The 25,138-nt window shown below is 26.6% G+C and overlaps 1 protein-coding gene across 1 annotated transcript; it reads left to right on the top strand.

Annotated features, from left to right (window-relative positions):
- Window positions 1-21,580: 21,580 nt before the first annotated feature.
- On the top strand, window positions 21,581-24,538 carry LOC101503994 (TORTIFOLIA1-like protein 3). The gene is made up of 4 exons (XM_004508758.4): window positions 21,581-22,509; window positions 22,600-22,708; window positions 23,030-23,607; window positions 23,808-24,538. The coding sequence occupies exons 1-4, from the start codon at window positions 21,730-21,732 to the stop codon at window positions 24,183-24,185; spliced, it is 1,845 nt and encodes a 614-aa protein (XP_004508815.1). The 5' UTR covers window positions 21,581-21,729; the 3' UTR covers window positions 24,186-24,538.
- The last annotated feature ends 600 nt before the right edge of the window (window positions 24,539-25,138 follow it).

The raw sequence follows: 25,138 nt of genomic DNA, 5'->3' as shown, positions 1-25,138 counted from the left end.
ATTGAAGTATCATTGTGAGTTTATATCACAATTCACTATGGATGACAACAAAATTAGTTTGATTTAAATGGAGAAAATGTGTTTTAATTAGTGCGAGTGTAAATTTTTTTTGAAATTAAAATTTGAAAGCTATGACGAGTTTAGGAGCAGAGACGGATTTGGGTGGTGATATCCACCTCGCAAGTAATATTATTATAATTTTTGAATTATATATATATATATATATATATATATATATATAATGAATATACTTGATATTTTTTAAATATTAAAAATTATAATCTTATATTTATAGAAAATATTTTTTAATTTTATTATTGTCTAATAATTATTATTTTATTATATTAATTATAATATATATGATTTTTAAATTTATAATTTTATATATATGAGTGAGTGTGGGTGTAGGTGGGAAAACCCGAGCCCCGTTACGGGCGGGGAGGAGACCTAAATTTTATACTCGCTTTGAAACGGGAGCGAGAGCGGAATTTCCCCAATTAGTCGGATGTGGGATGGAGGAAACGAAATTTGTTCCAGCCCCGCCCAGTTGACATGCCTACAATTGATAGATAATTAAGGCTTAAACGTGTGATTATGGATTTCGAATCCTTGTTGGTGTGTATGGAATTTTTTTTTAAGTGATCAATTTAAATGGACCTCTCTACGTTGAAATATCAATATTTGGCTTTCAACTGGAGGACACATTGGACAAAAAAATATAAATATGCCTACCATCATGTATCATGTTGTTATGTTTTTCCTTCATAAAAATAATTCGGCCTTAATGATTTTTTTTGTCACTCTAATAATTGTTTCCTTATAAAATTGTTAGTTGTTTGAGTTTAACGTATAACATGTATGTTTGCATTGATTGAGTTTGTAACGGCACATGAAACTTTAGTTGAGGTTTGTGTTGTCATTGTCACATAAACATTTATTTGCAATGGTACCTCAATTGCATCAAATATCAACCATGAGTATTATACTCCAATTATGAACATCTTCATTCACATCTGAAGTAAAAAGTCATCGGCTTATTATTTTTAAAACTAATTTAGTGCTAATCATCACTAGGTTTATTAACCTTACGCTATATTTCTAGTGGATCCCAAACGTCAACATTCACTCGTATGTGTATATATGATTGACATGTATAATTGTTATATTATGAATCATATTATTTGTTATATTCATAACTCATATTCACTATGATGATGGTAGGTTTGTGGTAGACATGTTTTCTTGGGTGAATGTGTTTTTCTGAAATCCAAGGTTGAGGACATGCAAACACTTCAACCCTTAAATTAGTATTAATATGTATCAAAAAAGTTTTCAAACTTCTCTCCCGCCACCGAACTCATGAAAGCAATTAATAGTCCATGAAATTGCACCAAAAAACTTACATGATAAAAAAGACATGTGTGTTAGAACATCACCTACCTTAACATTACTCAAAAGAAATATGTAATTATTGAATGATCAATGTCCACCATTAAAAACTTGATCCAAAAAAAAAACTTATGATAGAAGCATATGAGAAACAATTCACGATCCTTATCAATAGTGCTAACTCTTTTGACAACCTACTAAATGTTTGTTCAACAAACCTTTATAATGTGTGTTGTGGTCAATTTTTCGGTGATAAAATCTTTCCACCAAACAAAATTTTTAATCAATAGTGTTTTTTTCGATTTCTTTCATATCATCTCCATCCTCGCATATAGAGAGAGCTCCTCCATAGAAACAGACACCGCAAGATTTGATCATCACGAAAAACTTAAACCACACAAAAGCTCCCTGCACTAAGAGATAGACAATGACAATCTCGATTTTAAAAAGGAAGAATTAACTAAAAAAAATTAAATTTAAGTTTAAAAAAAATGAAAAGTCATGTAACATAAAAATTCTTAACTTCTATCATTTGGACTTGCTTTGAAGATTAAAAGTGCTTTTACTTTATAACATCAAATTAAGAGTACTAAAATTTAAATATATACTAGCTTTTTTAAAAACTTTTAAAAAGGACAATGTTAATATTTTACAGACATCAAAAGTAAAATTGAAATAAATACTTAACAAAATAAAATATTTTTTTAAAAAAAGGGCAATGAATATTTTATTTGAGTACAACCGGTCGACCATCAAAAGTAAAATTTAAACGAGTAAACGCAACCAACACTTTTTTCTTATACCTAACAACTAACAAAATATATCTCCGAGAAAAAGAAAAAACAATTAAGAAAATATAACTACATGTATGTAAATTGTAACCTACAAAAATCAATATATGAAGTCGAATGGGTGTCCACAAAATTATTTATCCAAATTCATTTTGATTTTAATAAAAAAAAAACTATTTTTTAATTAAATGTAGAGTTATATTGATATCAAAAGTTAATCCAGAAATAGATTTACGAATGTTATATTTATCCTCAAACATGTTTGCTAATAAAGTTATTAATATTTTTAAATCTATATATGCACAATCAGATAAATTTACTCATTTTATTTAATTTTTTTATATATTATAAATTTTATTTAATCTCTATAAAAATATGATTAATTTGTATAGTTTATATATTATTTTTACATAAATTATAATAAATATAATTTTTTAATTTATTATTTTATATTTATGAATAGATGTATTGGCACGACGGAAAATCTCAATCTTTTTACGCAAGTTGGAGTGATAACTCAAATTTCAAACTCAACAATAAACATAGACGACCATGGATTTTCTCAATTAAAAGAGAGTTGGGGATAGCAAAATTTATCTCCAATTCACTTATATCTAAGTATGATTTAACTCCATTATAATAAAAATTTAATAAAACAAAACCATAAAAAATTAATGTTATAAATAGCTATGATCAGTCATATATATATATATATAATCAATTATTAATTTATTTATTTACAAATAATATTATTCATTTTATTATCTACATCAAATTGCTAGGAATTTAATAATAACTTTGATACCTATACGGTGAAAATGAGTTTGCATGATAGTCAATAAACCCAATCAGGCTTTCTTTTTAAATAAAAAAATCAGCCCATAGAATCAAACAACAATGTCTTTAACCCAGCCCATCCAAGATATAACTTATTAAAGGTCCGCCCAAAAGTTACTCAAGCAAAATTTAAGATGAGAGTTTTCTCCTCGCATTTTTATATATTTTAATTTTTTTTTCTTCTTCTGATTTTAATCCTTTTTGGATTAACCATTAAAGGGGATTTGTCAAAATGACTAATTCAGACATGTAATACTAATTTAAATTTTTTTCTAAATTTTTTACACATTTTATGTCTTTAGATAGGTCGATCTAAAAGTATTTTTTACAAATTAGTATTTTTTTACTTTTCAATTCAATTAGGACAAATTCTATTTGGATTGGTTTATCCAAATAGGATCAAAATGAAAAGAAAAATAAATAAATTTTAATGACTTTTGAGAATGTAGAGAGGTGAGAGGAGGAATTTCCTTTAAAGATAGACTCTTGTGAATCTTATGATCAAATTTCATAAAATTACTATATTTGTGTTTTGATTTTATTTTTCTACGTTTTAAAATGTAAAATCAATTTTTGTTTGATTTTTCTTTTTCCGATCAATAAAAAAGTCAATCAAATAATTGTTTTATATAAGATGATATTAGCTTTATTTTTTAAAATAATAAAGTATATGGTGTCACAATCTCGTGACATAATTACATAAGATATTTCTATTTTGTTGACAAAAAGACATTTTTATTAGGCAGAAATTTTAATTTTTTAGAGGGCTAAGACAATTTTATTTTAGATCCTTAACTTATTTCTGGTATTGTGTAATTGGAAGGAGGACATTGGATTAAATAAATTGACAAAAAAAAAAAAAAGTTAAATTCTTTCCAATATCATGTTTTTTAAAATTACGCCTGATCTTAAAAATTATATTTTCGAACAGAAAAATAATATGTTTCAGTTTTTTTTAAATGGTTAATGTTAAATTTAGTCGTTAATGTTAGTATTTTTTTTTTCTTCACTTGAATTTATGTTTAAAAATATATTTTGAAATAGAAAAAAAAAAACATTTAGTTGTTATTATATTTTTTAATGTTTTTCTCAAAGTGATTTTAGAGTAAAAAATGGGAGTTCAAAATATGTCCATTTGAATTGGTTTGTCCATCCGATGCAAAAATAAACTTTGACCCATAATTAGAGTTGGCAATACGAAAGTTGAATTTTGTACTCCTCAATTTAACTCATATCTTTAAAAATGTTAAAAATTCAAATATACCTCTTTAATTTTTATTAATTTAATGGTAAATAAAAAATTACTCCAAAATCTTACCTTTTATCAAATTTTTCGGTAAATAATTTTTTCTCTTAAATATATGATATAGACTTTATAACTATCAAAAATTTCAAGGCACAAAATTTCCGATAATAGAAATTATATATCGAAAATTTCGCCAACAAAATTTCTGATACATTATTTATATTACCGAAAATTTTGTACGTTGAAATTTCTCATAGTTAATTTTACTCTACCATAAATTTGTGCCTACCTCTAGAGTAAAATTAACTACTAGAAATTTCAAGCCACAAATTTTCAGTAGAGTAAAATTAATTACCAGAAATTTTGTACCTTGAAATTTTCCAGTACTTATAAAGTATGTGCCGAATATTTAGAAGACAAATATGATTTACTGGAAATTTTCGTGAGGGGTGAAATTTTGGAGTAATTTTTTTACCATTAATTTATTAAAAATTAAAGGGGCATATTTGGATTTTTAACATTTTAGGGGTATAAGTTAAATTGAGGGGTACAAAATCCAACTTTCTTGTCTGTAGATTGTACCTTGGTGATGAATGACGATCGTTGATTAGTATTTATTATGGGCTAAGAAGGACGGCTTAAAATCAAGAAAATTTTATTCCACCTCATATTTATACTTTTATCTTCATATTTAATTTAATTTAATTTTTTTTTTGATACAAGCTTATGTTACAGAAACTTAAAAAGAGTTTTTCAAAATATAAAATTTGAATTCTCTAATACACATTTATCTTTCAAATTTTGTTTTTAAGTTTTACGAAACAAAAGTTGAATTTGGTGGTGTAGAAAAATAAAATAGTAAAATTGATAGTTATACAAAATATGGATTAAGAATATAAATGTGAGGTTATAGGGTAAAACTTTATAAAATCAAGTGGCACGTTCGTTGGATATATAGAAAAATGAACACCTTTTGGTCTAAAGAAAAATAGGGTCATCTCTATTTCTTCTCTCTCCGTTTATGATCTATTTGGAGATAGATAGACACAAAAAGTAATTATTCGATTTCACCACTAAGTGAGTCATATCTTTTTTTGAGATAGTAAATTCTAGTATAAAAAATTATAGGTCGATGTTCATATACCCCCTTGACACATTGAGAGAGAAAAGTAGAAAAATTGATCTAATAAAAGTGATATATTTGTGATGTAATAGAGAGATCGGAAAAAAAATAAGATATTGAATGAATATAGAAAAATAATCTGTGTTCACAATATCATTGTTGTTCTAGTATTTTAAAGTTTTGTTGGGTACCAATACCTACAAGGTGAAAATAATTTAAAATTAAATTTAATTAAACATTATTAACTATGAAAAGGTAATAATACATCAAGTAATTAGATATTGAGTTACCAAACATAACACTAAAGTAGTGGTGTGCTCACCTCTTAAGATAGACGAAAAAAAAACATACAGATAATGATAATTATTTTTAACAATGAATTATTATTTATTTTATAAAAAAAATTAGGTTAAAGAGGTGACATCTAAGTCTAATGTAAGAAAAATCTTAATTTCAAAGAATACTTATAAATATTTACATTTATTTATCTCTAAGAAGAGTAGAGAGATTCAAATTCACAATATCCATGTCCAAGACTTGTCTTTTTCCTATTAAATCAATCTTTCAAAGTTAGTTTTAAATTTTTATATATTTGTAATACGTGTATTTCGGTCTTAATAATATTTTTGCAAATTTAGTCTCTCATTTTCTATTGTTACAAATAACTATCTAGTGTTATTTGCTTAGTTTTAAAAATTGAGAAATCAAAATTGTATATAGGTCAAACTATATGAACCAAATGCGGGTATTGGATTTGTATTAGAGATGATGGTTCTCCCCCATGTGTTCTATTACTAAAGGTAAAACACTTGATCTTATATTAGCGTTACGGTGGGGGCAAGCACTTTATCTTGACTCAATGAACTTTGAGTTGAATTCTAAGGTGGTTGTGCACAAGTTACATATTAATAAAGGGGATGAATCTGAACTAGGTGTCATATATAGGAGTTCGAACGTCCTTTATTTTTAGAAATTCTAAGATTGAATTTGTTTGAAGACAAACAAATGAGGTAGATTTTGCTTTAACACATACATCCACATCTTTAACCGATCACTATATTTTTATTGAGATTTATATTTGTATTCAACATCTTATTATTAATGATATTCTATAAGAACTTATATTTTATGTTTTCAAAATTTCAAGAGAAAATTCATACAGATATAAACGTATCTTCACCTCTATATAAAAATTAATTATACTAATTAGTTAATAAAATTGTCATATTAGTAAGTTATTTTTTGTTGGCTATATAAATTTTATGTATATAATTAATTCAATAATTTTTTATTGTTTAATATATTTTTATTTTTATTTTTTACTAAATTTCTACCTAAAATTGTAATAATTATTTAAATTAAAAATAGTTAAAAGTGCATTTGTTACGACTTAAAAATTTGTCTTTTTTCAATTCTTTTAGTTTTACTTACTATTATTATTATTATTATTATTATTATTATTATTATTATTATTATTATTATTATTATTATTATTATTATTATTATTATTATTATTATTATTATTATGATTTAACTCCATTATAATAAAAATTTAATAAAACAAAACCATAAAAAATTAATGTTATAAATAGCTATGATCAGTCATATATATATATATATAATCAATTATTAATTTATTTATTTACAAATAATATTATTCATTTTATTATCTACATCAAATTGCTAGGAATTTAATAATAACTTTGATACCTATACGGTGAAAATGAGTTTGCATGATAGTCAATAAACCCAATCAGGCTTTCTTTTTAAATAAAAAAATCAGCCCATAGAATCAAACAACAATGTCTTTAACCCAGCCCATCCAAGATATAACTTATTAAAGGTCCGCCCAAAAGTTACTCAAGCAAAATTTAAGATGAGAGTTTTCTCCTCGCATTTTTATATATTTTAATTTTTTTTTCTTCTTCTGATTTTAATCCTTTTTGGATTAACCATTAAAGGGGATTTGTCAAAATGACTAATTCAGACATGTAATACTAATTTAAATTTTTTTCTAAATTTTTTACACATTTTATGTCTTTAGATAGGTCGATCTAAAAGTATTTTTTACAAATTAGTATTTTTTTACTTTTCAATTCAATTAGGACAAATTCTATTTGGATTGGTTTATCCAAATAGGATCAAAATGAAAAGAAAAATAAATAAATTTTAATGACTTTTGAGAATGTAGAGAGGTGAGAGGAGGAATTTCCTTTAAAGATAGACTCTTGTGAATCTTATGATCAAATTTCATAAAATTACTATATTTGTGTTTTGATTTTATTTTTCTACGTTTTAAAATGTAAAATCAATTTTTGTTTGATTTTTCTTTTTCCGATCAATAAAAAAGTCAATCAAATAATTGTTTTATATAAGATGATATTAGCTTTATTTTTTAAAATAATAAAGTATATGGTGTCACAATCTCGTGACATAATTACATAAGATATTTCTATTTTGTTGACAAAAAGACATTTTTATTAGGCAGAAATTTTAATTTTTTAGAGGGCTAAGACAATTTTATTTTAGATCCTTAACTTATTTCTGGTATTGTGTAATTGGAAGGAGGACATTGGATTAAATAAATTGACAAAAAAAAAAAAAAGTTAAATTCTTTCCAATATCATGTTTTTTAAAATTACGCCTGATCTTAAAAATTATATTTTCGAACAGAAAAATAATATGTTTCAGTTTTTTTTAAATGGTTAATGTTAAATTTAGTCGTTAATGTTAGTATTTTTTTTTTCTTCACTTGAATTTATGTTTAAAAATATATTTTGAAATAGAAAAAAAAAAACATTTAGTTGTTATTATATTTTTTAATGTTTTTCTCAAAGTGATTTTAGAGTAAAAAATGGGAGTTCAAAATATGTCCATTTGAATTGGTTTGTCCATCCGATGCAAAAATAAACTTTGACCCATAATTAGAGTTGGCAATACGAAAGTTGAATTTTGTACTCCTCAATTTAACTCATATCTTTAAAAATGTTAAAAATTCAAATATACCTCTTTAATTTTTATTAATTTAATGGTAAATAAAAAATTACTCCAAAATCTTACCTTTTATCAAATTTTTCGGTAAATAATTTTTTCTCTTAAATATATGATATAGACTTTATAACTATCAAAAATTTCAAGGCACAAAATTTCCGATAATAGAAATTATATATCGAAAATTTCGCCAACAAAATTTCTGATACATTATTTATATTACCGAAAATTTTGTACGTTGAAATTTCTCATAGTTAATTTTACTCTACCATAAATTTGTGCCTACCTCTAGAGTAAAATTAACTACTAGAAATTTCAAGCCACAAATTTTCAGTAGAGTAAAATTAATTACCAGAAATTTTGTACCTTGAAATTTTCCAGTACTTATAAAGTATGTGCCGAATATTTAGAAGACAAATATGATTTACTGGAAATTTTCGTGAGGGGTGAAATTTTGGAGTAATTTTTTTACCATTAATTTATTAAAAATTAAAGGGGCATATTTGGATTTTTAACATTTTAGGGGTATAAGTTAAATTGAGGGGTACAAAATCCAACTTTCTTGTCTGTAGATTGTACCTTGGTGATGAATGACGATCGTTGATTAGTATTTATTATGGGCTAAGAAGGACGGCTTAAAATCAAGAAAATTTTATTCCACCTCATATTTATACTTTTATCTTCATATTTAATTTAATTTAATTTTTTTTTTGATACAAGCTTATGTTACAGAAACTTAAAAAGAGTTTTTCAAAATATAAAATTTGAATTCTCTAATACACATTTATCTTTCAAATTTTGTTTTTAAGTTTTACGAAACAAAAGTTGAATTTGGTGGTGTAGAAAAATAAAATAGTAAAATTGATAGTTATACAAAATATGGATTAAGAATATAAATGTGAGGTTATAGGGTAAAACTTTATAAAATCAAGTGGCACGTTCGTTGGATATATAGAAAAATGAACACCTTTTGGTCTAAAGAAAAATAGGGTCATCTCTATTTCTTCTCTCTCCGTTTATGATCTATTTGGAGATAGATAGACACAAAAAGTAATTATTCGATTTCACCACTAAGTGAGTCATATCTTTTTTTGAGATAGTAAATTCTAGTATAAAAAATTATAGGTCGATGTTCATATACCCCCTTGACACATTGAGAGAGAAAAGTAGAAAAATTGATCTAATAAAAGTGATATATTTGTGATGTAATAGAGAGATCGGAAAAAAAATAAGATATTGAATGAATATAGAAAAATAATCTGTGTTCACAATATCATTGTTGTTCTAGTATTTTAAAGTTTTGTTGGGTACCAATACCTACAAGGTGAAAATAATTTAAAATTAAATTTAATTAAACATTATTAACTATGAAAAGGTAATAATACATCAAGTAATTAGATATTGAGTTACCAAACATAACACTAAAGTAGTGGTGTGCTCACCTCTTAAGATAGACGAAAAAAAAACATACAGATAATGATAATTATTTTTAACAATGAATTATTATTTATTTTATAAAAAAAATTAGGTTAAAGAGGTGACATCTAAGTCTAATGTAAGAAAAATCTTAATTTCAAAGAATACTTATAAATATTTACATTTATTTATCTCTAAGAAGAGTAGAGAGATTCAAATTCACAATATCCATGTCCAAGACTTGTCTTTTTCCTATTAAATCAATCTTTCAAAGTTAGTTTTAAATTTTTATATATTTGTAATACGTGTATTTCGGTCTTAATAATATTTTTGCAAATTTAGTCTCTCATTTTCTATTGTTACAAATAACTATCTAGTGTTATTTGCTTAGTTTTAAAAATTGAGAAATCAAAATTGTATATAGGTCAAACTATATGAACCAAATGCGGGTATTGGATTTGTATTAGAGATGATGGTTCTCCCCCATGTGTTCTATTACTAAAGGTAAAACACTTGATCTTATATTAGCGTTACGGTGGGGGCAAGCACTTTATCTTGACTCAATGAACTTTGAGTTGAATTCTAAGGTGGTTGTGCACAAGTTACATATTAATAAAGGGGATGAATCTGAACTAGGTGTCATATATAGGAGTTCGAACGTCCTTTATTTTTAGAAATTCTAAGATTGAATTTGTTTGAAGACAAACAAATGAGGTAGATTTTGCTTTAACACATACATCCACATCTTTAACCGATCACTATATTTTTATTGAGATTTATATTTGTATTCAACATCTTATTATTAATGATATTCTATAAGAACTTATATTTTATGTTTTCAAAATTTCAAGAGAAAATTCATACAGATATAAACGTATCTTCACCTCTATATAAAAATTAATTATACTAATTAGTTAATAAAATTGTCATATTAGTAAGTTATTTTTTGTTGGCTATATAAATTTTATGTATATAATTAATTCAATAATTTTTTATTGTTTAATATATTTTTATTTTTATTTTTTACTAAATTTCTACCTAAAATTGTAATAATTATTTAAATTAAAAATAGTTAAAAGTGCATTTGTTACGACTTAAAAATTTGTCTTTTTTCAATTCTTTTAGTTTTACTTACTATTATTATTATTATTATTATTATTATTATTATTATTATTATTATTATTATTATTATTATTATTATTGTTGTTTTTGTTTTTGTTGAAGCCGGCCATTAAGCCACGTGCAATTTTATAGCAAGCGAACGGACATATAACATGGAATGGGAGCAATAATGTCACATGGATTGTCACTTTGTCTTCTTTGGCGCATACAAGACAAGTTTAATATAATTGACCTGATTATTCTAACTTCTAAGCAGGAAGAATTAGAAGAAAAAAAAGGTTTTATGTCCACCATCTTCTTTTAATATATACATATTAATTTATTACATTTTTAATATTATTTAACTTAATTATTTATTAAACTAAATTAACCGTATAAAAATATGTGATTAATTTTATATTGTAGTAATGTACAAAAAGTGAGTCTATCGTTAGAAATGTAAAATATATTGCGTTGATTTTATTTTTTAATTTTCCCGAAATACATTTCGTTGATCAATTAAAGAGAACTCGAACTTTTATTCAATAAAATATCTGACTTTTTTCTTTCATGATGCATATATGTTATCAATTAATGGAATCGAAATCTAAATTATTTTCAATTTGATTCAACTGACAAAAAATATAAAGGCGTGCCATTTATAATAGAGCATAAATCAAAATTAAAAGAGGTTGGGAAACACAAACTCAATTAACTATAATACAATAAAAGAACTTCTTAAATTCTACTTCTTATTGTTATTTTAAATATTTTATTCGAATTTGAACTTCAAATCTGATAGTTTTAAATATTTTATTTAAATTTGAACTTTAAATCTAATAGTTGTAAAAGTTATTATAGTAGAATTTATTATCTCTTTTAAGATAAATAAAAATAAAAATAATAATAATAATAATAATAATAATAATACAATAAAATAACACTGATATAACAAATTAAAGTTGACATTTACAAATGCGACTTTTAAAAAAAAAAAATCAAATTTGCAATGATAATAATATTTTTTTTAATTAAAGAAATCGTCTATTAAAAAAGAGACTTTTTACATTAATTTTTTTAAGTTAATGGATATATATAATAATAATAATAATAATAATAATAATAATAATAATTTATTAAAAATTCATTCATAATAAAAACACAAATTTTATAAGATCTACGATAAAATTGATGTCGAATGTGACCTCCCGCACCATATTGTCGAAATTTTCTCACACGTACGAGATTTTGACGATGTCTTAGTACATCACGAATTTGTTCCTCTTCTTCGTCTTCTTGAGGATATCGAGAGGAAAATGTTGCAGAAGAACTACTTTCACATTTAATCTAGCTGAATATTTGATTTAACAAAGTATATGTATTCTCAAAATTTAGAGTCTAGAAGCTTTGTTGATACATATTATTAAGTAACTCAATAACAAACTCAAGTCTATTATAACGAATATTGAATGTGTTATAGAATATGCATTAAGTGAGTCATCGTTCAAAAAGGAAACATCGACAACGTAGTATTGAAGGTCATATTCGACGTTAATTTTTTATCATAATTTTTATAAAATTTGTGTTGTTATTTTTTATGAATGAATTTTAATGAATTATATATATACCCTTAACTTTTAAAAAAATAGATGTTCATTTTTCAAAAGACAACTTTTTTAATTAAAAAAATTGCTTAGAAACATTATTTTTGCAAATAGGAATTTCTTTAAGAAAAAGTCACATTTATAAATGACGACTTAAAGTTAAATTAAAAAAAAATTATATATAACTTTTAAAATAGAATATATTAATAATTTTTTTTTAAAATTTCTATTATTAAAAAAAACCTGTGTAAATACAACTTTTTCTTAGTATTTTAATAAATTAATTATAAGACGGTCTTGTGCTTAATCTGATAATTTAGAAATTTTCTTGTATGTATTTGCTTCAACATCCTTCTCTCTCCCATATGATTGATTTTTTTCTTTTCTTTTCCTCAAAAGTGATATGCTTATCTCATTTTAATCATAAATAATGACTTTATTCTTGATTTTGGGTCGACAGTCTAATATGATCATAAGAAAAATTGTCATGTTTTTACACCATAATATAAGTCTCATATCACGGGCATTTAAAGTAGTAGAGCAATCAAAAAAGTCCTTAATTACTAGGCCTCTTATTTTTTTTCTATTAAATTTTTAATATTAGACTCTCTATTAAAATAGTTTTTTTTTTTTAAATTTTGACCCATTATTTCATAGGATTTAAGAGAGGGGGCTCATAGGCCCTCAATATTTTGATAATATTGAGATTTTTTCTTGAAAAATTTTTGAAATTTATTTTTTTCGAAAATTTTTTTAAAAAAAATTGATTTTTTTTTTGAAAACGTAGGCCAATAGGTCCACTAAGCCTCCAAAATTTTAGGGGGCTGAGACTTACTTTTTGGAGACTTTTTAAATTATAAATTTTTTTCGTTTCTCCAATATGTGAGTTGGGGCCAATAATTAAGAGGCTTGTCAAATTGAGAGCTCTATAAGATAGGTCTCATTTTTAATCACTCATATAGTTGTAGATCTGCATAGTTTGACATAATAATGAATTTTGGTAGTCAAATTCTACATTCTAACAACTATTAATACACAATACAAATATTGACAATTTCACACATTATTAGATTTTGACCACCAATTTTAAATGAGGTGGAAACCATTTGTTACATCTAAGAAATAATTAAATGGACTCCAATATTCATTTCAATTATATTTATTTGTGTATTAAAATGTACGTACAACTAGTATATTGTCTCTTGTAAAAAAAATCATTAAAATTCAATGTTAGTTTAGAAAAATTTCATTAATTAGATTTAATTTTTTTAAATAATCAATATTTTGTGATAAAAATAAAATGTTTGACCAAAAATCAAGGTAGAAAGCATTACTAGATTACGTAGACCGTAATTGACAATTTAAACTAAAGATATTTATAACTCTCTAACAAGCTTTGGTGTCACTATAGAGAGTATGTAATTTAAAAATGATTATATTCGGCAGATAGTCATTGCTAGTTGAACAAGCAATGCATAATCATGGAATGCTAACTTTGAAGGACATGGACTGATAAGTTTTTTCTCATTGAGAAGTAACTTGCCTCCTGATCTTCTGTCCACTTGAATTTCTAAAATTGAAGGTGTTCCCACATGCCACAACCGTTCACATACCCGTACAACCATAATATTGGCACAGACCTCCAACTAGAGATTGTTTCAAAAAAAATTATAGTTTTTTGAATTTTGAAAAATTGTATTTATATTTTTAATTTTATATGATAACTACTTTAAAATTTTATATTTGCATCTTATGTTCAAAAAATATTTATTTTTTATATGGAGACTATCTTCTTCGAGGCAAAACATGATTTATCTAAACTATTATCTCCTCTACACACCCACTACTGTGAGTTTGTAACACTACTGCAACTACCAGACGCCACCACCATAGTCCAAAAGTTTGAATCTTGAATTTCGATATTAGAGTATTCTTAATGTTCAGGTTTTGTGATTTACTGATTTATAAACTCAATTTGTTTGAAATGGTTAGTTTACAGAATTTAAGAACTCATTATCTATTAGTATTTCATTTGATGTTTAGAGATTTAGATTTTAGGAACTCATTACTCATTTTGTGATTTACAATGTACTAATAGATTGTTTGCTGGGAATATTGTGTAGTTGACCATTAGCTGACACAATTGTGATAAATTACAGGTTTTTTAACCATGCCTCCTAATACTAGAAAATATGATTATGGATATGAGAAACATAAAGAAAAAACTTGAAAATTTAACTCAATCTAAAGCATGAGCTCTTGATATATTTTTCATAAAAGAACCACTAATTTCCGTTGAAAATCATAACATTGATAATGCTTATGTTGAAATACTTGATCATGTTAAAAATATGACCACTTGATATGAGTTGTGTCAAAGGCTGAAGAAAGATCAAACTATTGATAAAATGACTCAAAGATTAATTCTAATGAAAGATTGTACCAAAATAGCAATGAAATTTTTTGAGTTTAATTGAAATGTTAGCTGAATTTGATCAAACTGTACAAGAGCATGTTAGACGTATTACAAATGATAAAGTTCACTTTAATTATCTTGGGCATAACGTATAAAATGAGTTAATACTTTTGTTTGATTTTGCAATTAAAAATGAAATCGTTAGAAAAAAATTTCTTAATAGGATATTTGAGCAATATGAAAAAGTATCATTGGACGACACAACTTTTTCAATTAAAATAATAATAATTAAACAATAAAATGTATACTATTATGATGAAAGATGTTATATAGAAAGAGAAATAATATGTGACATTATCTCATACTTATAAATTATAACTACTCACTTTCTCACATGCGGTGTACTACTTATAAAAAAAAAATGGTATTTTGATGTTAAAAAAAAATCAGTGATATTTTAGTACTTAATTTTTTTTTTTGTGGTAAAATTAAATAAAGTGTGTATATATACTTTCAACTAGAGTCGATTATTAACCTATGCAACCATAACATTGACACATGACTCTCGGAGAACCTCATTTTTTTTAATAGTAATACCCTAACCTTTTCAAAAATTGCATTGATATCTTAATTTTGTACACTATATATAAAAATTTTATATTTGCACCTTATGCCTAAAATAAATATCATTTTTTTACCTTTTTCTTTTTCTCATTTATGTTAAGAAAGAGATAAATACATAAATAATTTTGATAACCTTATATACAAAAATAAGAATAAGTAAATAGTTATTTGTGTGTTTGTCTCTCATAACGTTAAGGAAAAATGAAAGAGAAAAAGAGATGATTAAAATCTCAAATTTATTATCAACTTTGTTCTAATAGCAACACCTTATGCTCTTAATGGATAGAGTCTATTTGATTTAATTGAAGGGTTTTAATGAATCAGAAAAATAATTTATGTTAAGAAACATATAGACACAAAAATAATTTTGACAAATTTATATACAAAAATAAGAATAAATAAATAGTTGTTTGTATATTTGTTTCTCATAACATTAGAGAAAAATGAAAGAGAAAAAAAGATGATTAAAATCTCAGATTTATTATCAATTTTGTTCTAATACCAAAAACTTATGTTGTTTATAGATAGAGTCCATTTGATTCGATTGAAATGTTTTAATGGGCGAGAAAAAAATATAAATAGAAATATATTTTGTTCAAAAAAAAAAGGAGAAAAAAGATTAAAAAATTTGAATTAAAATAGTTTTAACTTCAAAAAAGTGAATAATTTTAATTTTCAAATGATTTATTATAGCTATATATAGAAAATTTATCCTCCTCCTTCTTCTCCTAATCTCAAAAATAGAAATTAGAACAAAAGTAAATTTTAAGAGGAATTTTGCTATTTTTTTTCTCTCTCTTTTATCTACCTCCGAATTAGACGGATTTTATTTTTTTCTTTTTTATTTGAAATCAGACGTGTGTATCCCATCGTTCGGTGCAGCATAACTTTCGGAAGGGGAGAAAACAAAATTAACACATGGCATGTGAATAGTTTGCCTTGTAGATTAGGTGTTCTTCTAATGATTATCAAGCTGAGTTTTCCTTTTTACACTTCACCTACTATAGATATTGCATGAATTAGCTTTTTCTTCATTAACACTTACGATTGAATTGGATCGCTGTAGCCAATGGTAAGGGTTGCGACTAAAGGTGGAGATAAGTAACACCACCGACAAGAGCTTATCACATATTTAAATTAAGTTATATTTTCTTTTGGTAAATATATGTCTTAAGATCATAATTCAAGATATTAAATGTATAAATTTCAACTATTTGAATGGTTAAATATTTTTTTTTTCAACAAAACATTGTTGCTATTTTTTGATTCCTTAACATGTGGGCATGATATTTTTTTTTTATATATAAAACGGATCAATAATTTTTTTTAAATCTATTTAATTAAATAGATTATATTTAGACAATTAAAAAATATTTTAGATTTATTTAATAAAATATAAATAATTTTATTATTATTATTATTATTAGATAATAATATTAAAATTTACTTTTTTGTTAAATCATAAATTTATTAATATTATCTGTTATTTAAACATATTTATCTATATCAATATTTGACATATTTAAGTATATTATTATAAAATAGAATGTAATATTGTACCAAAAAAAAAACATAGAATGTAATATAATACATCTAGCGAGGAATGGTGTAGATTTTTATAAAATATAATAGTAAAGTAAAGATTTAAATATATTTTCAAATTTTTTCATATTCTAAAAAAAAGGTCAAACTTTAATAATGGGTCATTGACATGTAATAGGTCAGATTCATGTTTAATATTATCAGTGTAGATCAAGTTCATACATTGCAAAGTGTAATTTGATGGAATCTATTGCGACATAGAAGAAATTATTTATTTTTTGTAATTATTATTTTGGCATAAAATAAGTATTATACTTTGAGTCTCCCATAGAACTAGAATGAATAATAAATTTATATTTCAAAAGATTTAACACTGGTGTATTTTTAAAACTAAATTTAATCTAAAATTCTATCTTTGCGGCTAACAAATTTCACCTCTCCTAACGACCTAACAACTAACATTTACTTATAAAGATATATGTTTTTTTCATATACCCTTTAATCATTTATTTACGCTAACCAAACAAGAGCCGTTGGGTTTTGTTTAAACCACTAACTTATTGGCATATAAGGTGTACTTATTATTTTATTTACTTAAAAAAAAAAAAAAGATATTTATTGATTTAAAATAGTAGTAATTACATTAATTAATAATATAATTTAAAATTGATAAAAAAAAAAGATGAGTCTACAATCAAACTAACTTCATCCAGATTAATAACATAAAGCGACATAATAACTATAAATGTGATAAAATTTACAAATATGATATAATTGAAGTGTGTGACAAATGTGACAAAATTTACAATTATAAATGTGACAAATGTGAAATATCATTTGAAGTTGCGACATTAAATACGCAAAAATTATTAATTGAATTTACATTAGGTTAAAATTGATCTGCCAATATAAAACCAAAACAACACTGCAACAAGACGGAAAACTAAAAAATGTTAGATTAAGACAACAAAAGAAAAAAACTAATTAATACGTGTGAATATAACTTATTTAAATAAAATATGATAAAAAGACAATTTATAAAGGTGATTGCAGACACAAAATTGATCATAAATCCCTCTTTTATATGAAGAAAAAATAAATAAATAAAAGAGACGAGAGAGGTAGCTAGGTTTAAACAAAAAAAGAGAAGAGACATATGTTCCTTTTATTTTATTTTTCTATAATGTATGTCCACTTTACTTTGAAAAAACTTTTGAGGTGAGTCATTTTGATAGAGAAGAGATAAAATGTTAGTCATTGAAAATATATTTTTTAAAAATAATAAAAATGATTTTTTTTGACCTTTTCATTCTTTTTAAAAATATAAACAGTTATTCACTTTAAAAAATCGTTTAACTTTTTGTCAACAAACTAAAATTAACAAAAACAATTGAAAATCAAAATAGAAGATATTTTCACATATTAAACTAACCCCTAAATTTTTAAGATCAATGAAGATGGATTTTCTATTGTGCAATTTTTCATGTTTTATTATTTTAAGTTATTTATTTTTAATTTTTGTATAACTTAGACTTTACATGATTTTCTACTAAAATTTAATTTAATTGATAAATATCAAAATTATATTCAAACTCGATAGTTCACATATTCAATTATATTCAAATTCAATAGTTCACATGTACAGCTGCATGTGTGTTTATTTAATTTTAAAAAAAATAATTGTATAGTAGATTTTTCAAGTAAGTTAAATGTGTGGAGCATGATAATATTAAGGAATTGAAATTGTCTATCTTTTAATCTCCTATTTTAATAACTTTATTATTATATATTTTATAACTAATCTTCTTTTTCATCTAAATAATTTTTATTTATTTATTTTAATCACTAATATTTTTTTTTCTAAATACACTAAAATTTTCAAAGCTACAAATCACTTAATCTATTTTAAACATTATGGTACCAGTAACTTTGAATGATTGGTGTCTTGGCAGTTGGCACCTTCTCCCGACAGTCTTACACTTTTAATAACAACGTTTGACCTGAATTACTGTAACCCATGATTGATTGTTCTCTACTACTCATAATTCTTCTTCTTCACATGCCACTCTCTCCCTCAAATTAATTTCCTAGCAATACGCAACACTAGTTAAAGAGTGTTACCATTACGCCACTAACTCTTTTTGCTACTCCATTTTATTGCGTGTGGGTGTGTTAGGTGTGTTGCTGTGTAAGCCTTTAAGAAGCAGTGTAAACGTGAATGAATTTTGAATGGAAAAGTCATTTTTCAATAAAAGTCGGTTTGCCTTCAACCCTACATTAGCCACATCTATATTTTGATCATGACAGGCTATCATTTAATTTAGGCTATTGTCAGGGCCATAATATAGAAATTAGGAGCCTAAGACGAATTTTTAAAGTTATTTAATATAACGAAATTATTAATTTTTATATTAACTAGATTATGAATCCGTGTGGTCCACAGATTTTTTAATGTGTTAGGATTATTTTGTGTAAATGTTTGTATATGAAAATAGTGTTGTTATTTATAAAAAAAATTAAATTTCAAAATATACATATGATAAGAAAACATAACATAAATTGCTAAAGAGGAAACCAATACTCCTAACTCGGTTAATACTATAATCCATCATAATTTAAGTGGACCACGCCATTATAAATTCCTTTAACAGTTGGAAAATCATAAATTTGTATTTAATATTTTACCTAATATTACCTCCATTTTTCAAATTATGAAGAAATAAAATGTAGTAGTGAAACCAATATGTTTCGATGAAGTAGGGATTCGATAATTGCCAAAATAACAAAAAATATATATATTTAAAAAATAATATAATATTTTGGAGTATATACATTTGAAAAATAATATACATTTGGAAGATAAATTGCCTGGAGAATTTCCTACTTCTATTGAAATGTATACATTTGAAGAAATTTATACATTTGGAAAGATATAAGAAAAATGTATAACATTTCTATTGAATCTAATAAAAAAATATACATTTGAAAAAGAATATAATATTTTATATAACTTAATATTTCTATTGAAGTTTTTCTTTTTTTTTCTTCTTATAGTTCATTTCATTACTTAAAATTTTTGAAATATAAAAATTGATTATAATTAATTTAAATACCTAACTATTTTTTTAATCTATTTTTTAGTTTGCTTTTGAATGACCACTTGTTTATGTTAATTAAATTTATGCAGAAACTAAACACTTCAATAGAAATATTATTGTTAATTTCTTTACACTAACTCGTCTATCTATATATAGTAGTAATTAGTTACTAAAAACATATAATTTTTTGGAGTCTAAGGTAATGGTCTTGTAGACTACACCATCCTAAATATTGTTAGCCTATGCTCTTAAAATACTAGTTAAATAATTATAAAATATAAATTTTATATTGAAAAAGCAATTTTTCTAGTGTTAGAATGCACAACTTTACAAAACAATAATTGTATATTTACTTCTTTAATATGGTTGATAATCTATAAATTTAAATTAATTAACGAATAGTTGCTACAGCTAATCATTGTGTTTAATTATTGTGTTCAAGTCAGTTTTAAACAAAATATAAGGATTTCAATTTACAAAATAAAAAATGACACTTTTAGTAAAATATAGATTCTCTCCTATTTCAATTAAACATAAAGAGTTATGTTAATCATCTCATTATACATAAAAAATTATATAACTATTCATATTTGATTGAAACATGGGAGGATAGTATCTTTTTTAATACTATAAATGCAAATTACTTAAACAATTGTAAAGAAGAGACACACCGAACAAAATATAGAAAATATTTCTTTTACATAATTTATTAATTCAGTAATTAAAATAAAATTAGCTCATGTTAAATTTAGCACTAAAAAAATTATGTTAAATTTAATTTTAAAATAAGCTTTGTTTTTCAAGGGAAAAAGTCTAAAGGCGTCCAATCACATCACATGCAGTAATAACTATAAGTATTAAACTTTGGCAAAAAATTGATATGTCAAAGACAAAATTATTTATAAATTAAATAGTGAAAAATAAAATATCATTAAATAATTAAATGATGATACCAATTAACAAACTTTTGGGTACAAGAGTTTTCAACTTAAATTTTAAATTATAAGTACACATGTAGTATATTGAGAGTGTAGTGCATATAATTTTATATTCTCATCTAATTATAATAATTCATTAATATAAAATAATTTTACATTCTATTATTATTCTCTTAAACTACTTTTACATAATCAAAAAATGAGGATAGATCAGAATTCCCATCTATGTCTCATCCTCTAATTGGAAGCAAGAAGTTAGCAACACGAAAACCAACCCAACCAGCTCTTGAGTAGAGTTAAAAAAAAAGGACAACAATTCTAGATGATAGTAATCCCCAAACTAAACCAAATCCTGTACTGACCAACAAAACGACACTGCAGTTCAGAGGCACTTATCCCCTTTAATTCAAATAATCTAAAAAACGACACGCCGTTTCCATCTTCATCTTCACTCTTCACACAATTACTCATAAAACCGTTCCACGTATCATTCCCACGCATAACCAAACCAGCCACTCACCGGCGATGTTGCCGGATATTCCTCCCGATCCACCTCCGATAAAATAACCACTCCGCCACCGCAACTATCAACGCCGGCACCGTTACAATCACGATGTCGTCACCGCAAAACATAAAACAAAAGGTGTTCACATGTCTGACAAAACTCTCCGACCGCGACACTCACTCCCTCGCCGCCAACGAACTGGTCACAATTGCTCGGAACCTCGACGCAAGCACCGTACCGGTGTTCCTCTCTTGCATGTACTCCACCGACGCCTCCGACAAATCTCCAGTTCGGAAGCAATGCGTTCAACTCTTTGGATTACTATCTGAAACACACGGAAACGCTCTTTCTCCTTACCTCTCGAAAATTCTCGCCAATATCGTTCGCCGACTCCGTGACTCGGACACTTCGGTCCGATCCGCGTGCGTGAATTCCGTTTCAGCATTGGCTTGCCACGTCACCAAACAACCGTTTTCTTCCTTTCTGAAACCGTTATCGGAGGCTCTGTTTACGGAACAAGATCAGAGCGCGCAGATTGGAGCTGCACTTTGTCTCGCTTCGGCGATCGATGGAGCTCCGGATCCGGACCCGGCTAGGCTTGCGAAGCTGTTGCCGAAGTTCCAGAAGCTTCTTAAACGCGAGGTGTTTAAGGCGAAGCCAGCGCTGTTGACGCTGATCGGAAGCGTCGTCGAAGCCGGTGGCGCGTCCGGTCACGCTTCGTTGAAGAGTTTAGTTTCGTGTTTGGTGGAATTGTTGAGCAACCGCGATTGGGCGGTGAGGAAGGCTACGGCGGAGACGCTGTTGGTGTTGGCTAACGTGGAGAGGGATTTCTTGTCGGAATTCAAGTCTGAGTGTTTGACAGTTTTCGAGAATCGAAGATTTGATAAGGTTTTCCAATTTCTACCCTCTGTTTTTGTTCTTAGTGTTTATTTATGGTAATTTGAAAGTGAATTGAGAATGTGTGTTGTTTTTGGTTAGGTAAAGTTAGTTCGTGAAGTTATGAATCAGATGTTGGAAGCTTGGAAGCATATCCCTGATGTTTCGGATGAATTTTCACCACCTCCTAAATCCCAATCTTCTTCTATAGGTAATTAATTTAATTTTAGAATCTAGTGCTTCATTGATTTTGCTGTTGAGAATCTAGATGAGTAAGTATTAGATCTCTTTACAAAAATAGAAAGCCAGATTGTGCATTGTTTACTGTTGAGTCTTAAAAAAGAAAGGTAAAGAAAAAAACAAAAAGTGTTTGCGATGTTTGATCTTAACGTAATTCATGATTTTTGTTGTTATCTAGAATGTATATCTGAGCCATTGATTTGTCAGTGTCTCTGTCTGTTTGTGATCTGTTGCATTGATTGTCTATGATTGTTTCTTAAACCTTTTTTCCGTGTTTGTGTTTTTGGCTCAGAGAATCCAAATGATCGGAGATATACCCCGGTCTCTCAAAATTCATGTAATCCTGGTTCAGTAATGGCGAATCTGCGAAGGAAATCAGCTCCTGTTAGCAGATTCAGTCCGCTAGATAGTTCTTCTGCTAGCAATAGCAAGAATGTGAGTGCCTTAAGTAGTAACAAGAGAAGGAGTTCGGTTGTTTCGCAAAAATTAAACCATAAGAATTGGGATGTTCAAGTGGCCCTGTCCAACGCTACCTCTGTGGTCATGGCTGATCAGGTTGATCTTCATGAGAGGGATGAAAATGAATCTCCGTTGGAAATAAGCAAAATGGAGAAGAACAAATTTCTAAAGCCAGAAATGAAGCGGGCATTGTTACACAAAAATCCCGATGATAGAATAAAAAAGCATGGTGGTTCCAAAGCTGGATCTCGTGTGGTTCCATATCACGAAGAGAGTCAAGACTCAGTTCCTGATAGTAATGTCTCCAAAGATCTTTTTAAGAATGAGAAAGAGAGTGAAGAATTATCTTTGATCCGCAACCAGTTACACCAAATTGAGAAGCAACAGTCAAATTTACTTGATCTTCTGCAGGTTTGTTGCTAATTCTTAACACCGAGTATTTGTTTTTTTTTCTGTGCTGTTTTTTGTCTGCAAATTTCTGGAAGGAAGACCGGTTAATATACTATTATTTTGTTTTAAAGATTCATTCTTTTCTCTGTCATATTTACATGATGCATGTGCTAGTTTTTTAATAATGAACATCTCCAACATGCGCCCCTATATTCTTACAGAAATTCATTGGAAGCTCACAAAATGGAATGCAATCATTAGAGACCCGTGTACATGGCCTGGAGTTGGCATTGGATGAGATTTCTTATGATTTGGCTGTATCAAACGGAAGGATGACTAATTCTGATGTCCCTCGTAATACATGCTGCTTGCTACCCGGAGCAGAATTCTTGAGCTCCAAATTCTGGAGGAAAACACAGGGCCAGTATACATCCTCGCCATTCTCTAGACGTCGTGGTGCTCCATCACTTGCTGCCATGCACTACCCAGCTGGCAGGAACATTGAAACTAGATTTACAAGCCAAAGACTCAGGCTTAATGGAGATTTCATCACTAATCCACTGGCAGAGGTACACACTAATTCAAGGGATTTTGCTTGATCAGAGCCAATCTTAAAAAGAAGGTTCGCATTTTGCCTCTGGACTAGGCATAGTCTTCGCAATATTGCACACGTTTCTGCAACTTTGTGATTAGTGATACCAACCAATTGATGCATCATTCAACTCATACTCGTATGCCTTTTTTGTTCCTGTATATTTTTTACTTTCTTGCAGATGTGCTGCACAATCTAGAAAGCAAGTTTGATCATTTGATTCTCAATCAAGTTTTAAGATCCCTTGACCTTAGTCTGGAGAAATGTTTGATAGATTGAACTTCTGATCAAAATTGCATATTCTGTTTCAACAAATTATGATTTATTCTAAATATATACATTTGTTGTGCTACTCGAAAATACTTCATGTTGTCTTGTTAATGCTTAAGAAAGCGAGAAAGCTGGCTAGACTATACATTCTACATGCCACGGTAGAATTTCATTTGCGTATATTGGGCAAGAATAGTAGATTGGACTATTGGAGGGCTTTCACGGCTAAATACAACACTATTTTAAAAGAGGGTGAATTTGTATACGGATATTTTACGAGTGACAGGCTAATTTTTTGCATTAAATATCGTGTTGTACAACGATATTTCAGATGGTTAGTAGAATGGTCATTGGCATGCGCTCATGAAATTTCATCTTTAGATGACTATGTGATCTATTTTACTATCCCTTCGCCTCTCACTGCCCTTTTCTTTAGGTTTTTTCTGGTATGAAGTCAAGACTAGGTTGGAAATACAAATGGCAAGTCATGAAGTCTTCCTCTGTTAATTAAAAGTTTATTATAGTTGTGCAATGACAATGTAAGTGTTTTTTAAGGTTGAGTCAAAATGTGTCAATCATTATGGTCTATAACTTAAACCTTGACAGAGTTCTATCCTCTTTCATACCTTGATAGAGTTTGTCTTTCTATTGAACTGAGTATTTAGTCGATGGTTGCCAATATTTAGGATT

This window comes from Cicer arietinum, chromosome 7 (genome assembly GCF_000331145.2).
Source record: "Cicer arietinum cultivar CDC Frontier isolate Library 1 chromosome 7, Cicar.CDCFrontier_v2.0, whole genome shotgun sequence".
NCBI lineage: Eukaryota > Viridiplantae > Streptophyta > Magnoliopsida > Fabales > Fabaceae > Cicer > Cicer arietinum.
The sequence above is the reverse complement of the archived record's forward strand: the minus strand, read 5'-3'. Positions and strand labels throughout refer to the sequence as shown.

Bases quoted from the DNA above. Each gene is read 5' to 3' on its own strand.
- LOC101503994 (XM_004508758.4), top strand. From the start codon at position 21,730: ATGTCGTCACCGCAAAACATAAAACAAAAGGTGTTCACATGTCTGACA. The intron at 22,510-22,599 runs GTTTTCCAATTT...GTTTTTGGTTAG, and splicing joins AGAATCGAAGATTTGATAAG to GTAAAGTTAGTTCGTGAAGT. The intron at 23,608-23,807 runs GTTTGTTGCTAA...ATATTCTTACAG, and splicing joins ATTTACTTGATCTTCTGCAG to AAATTCATTGGAAGCTCACA.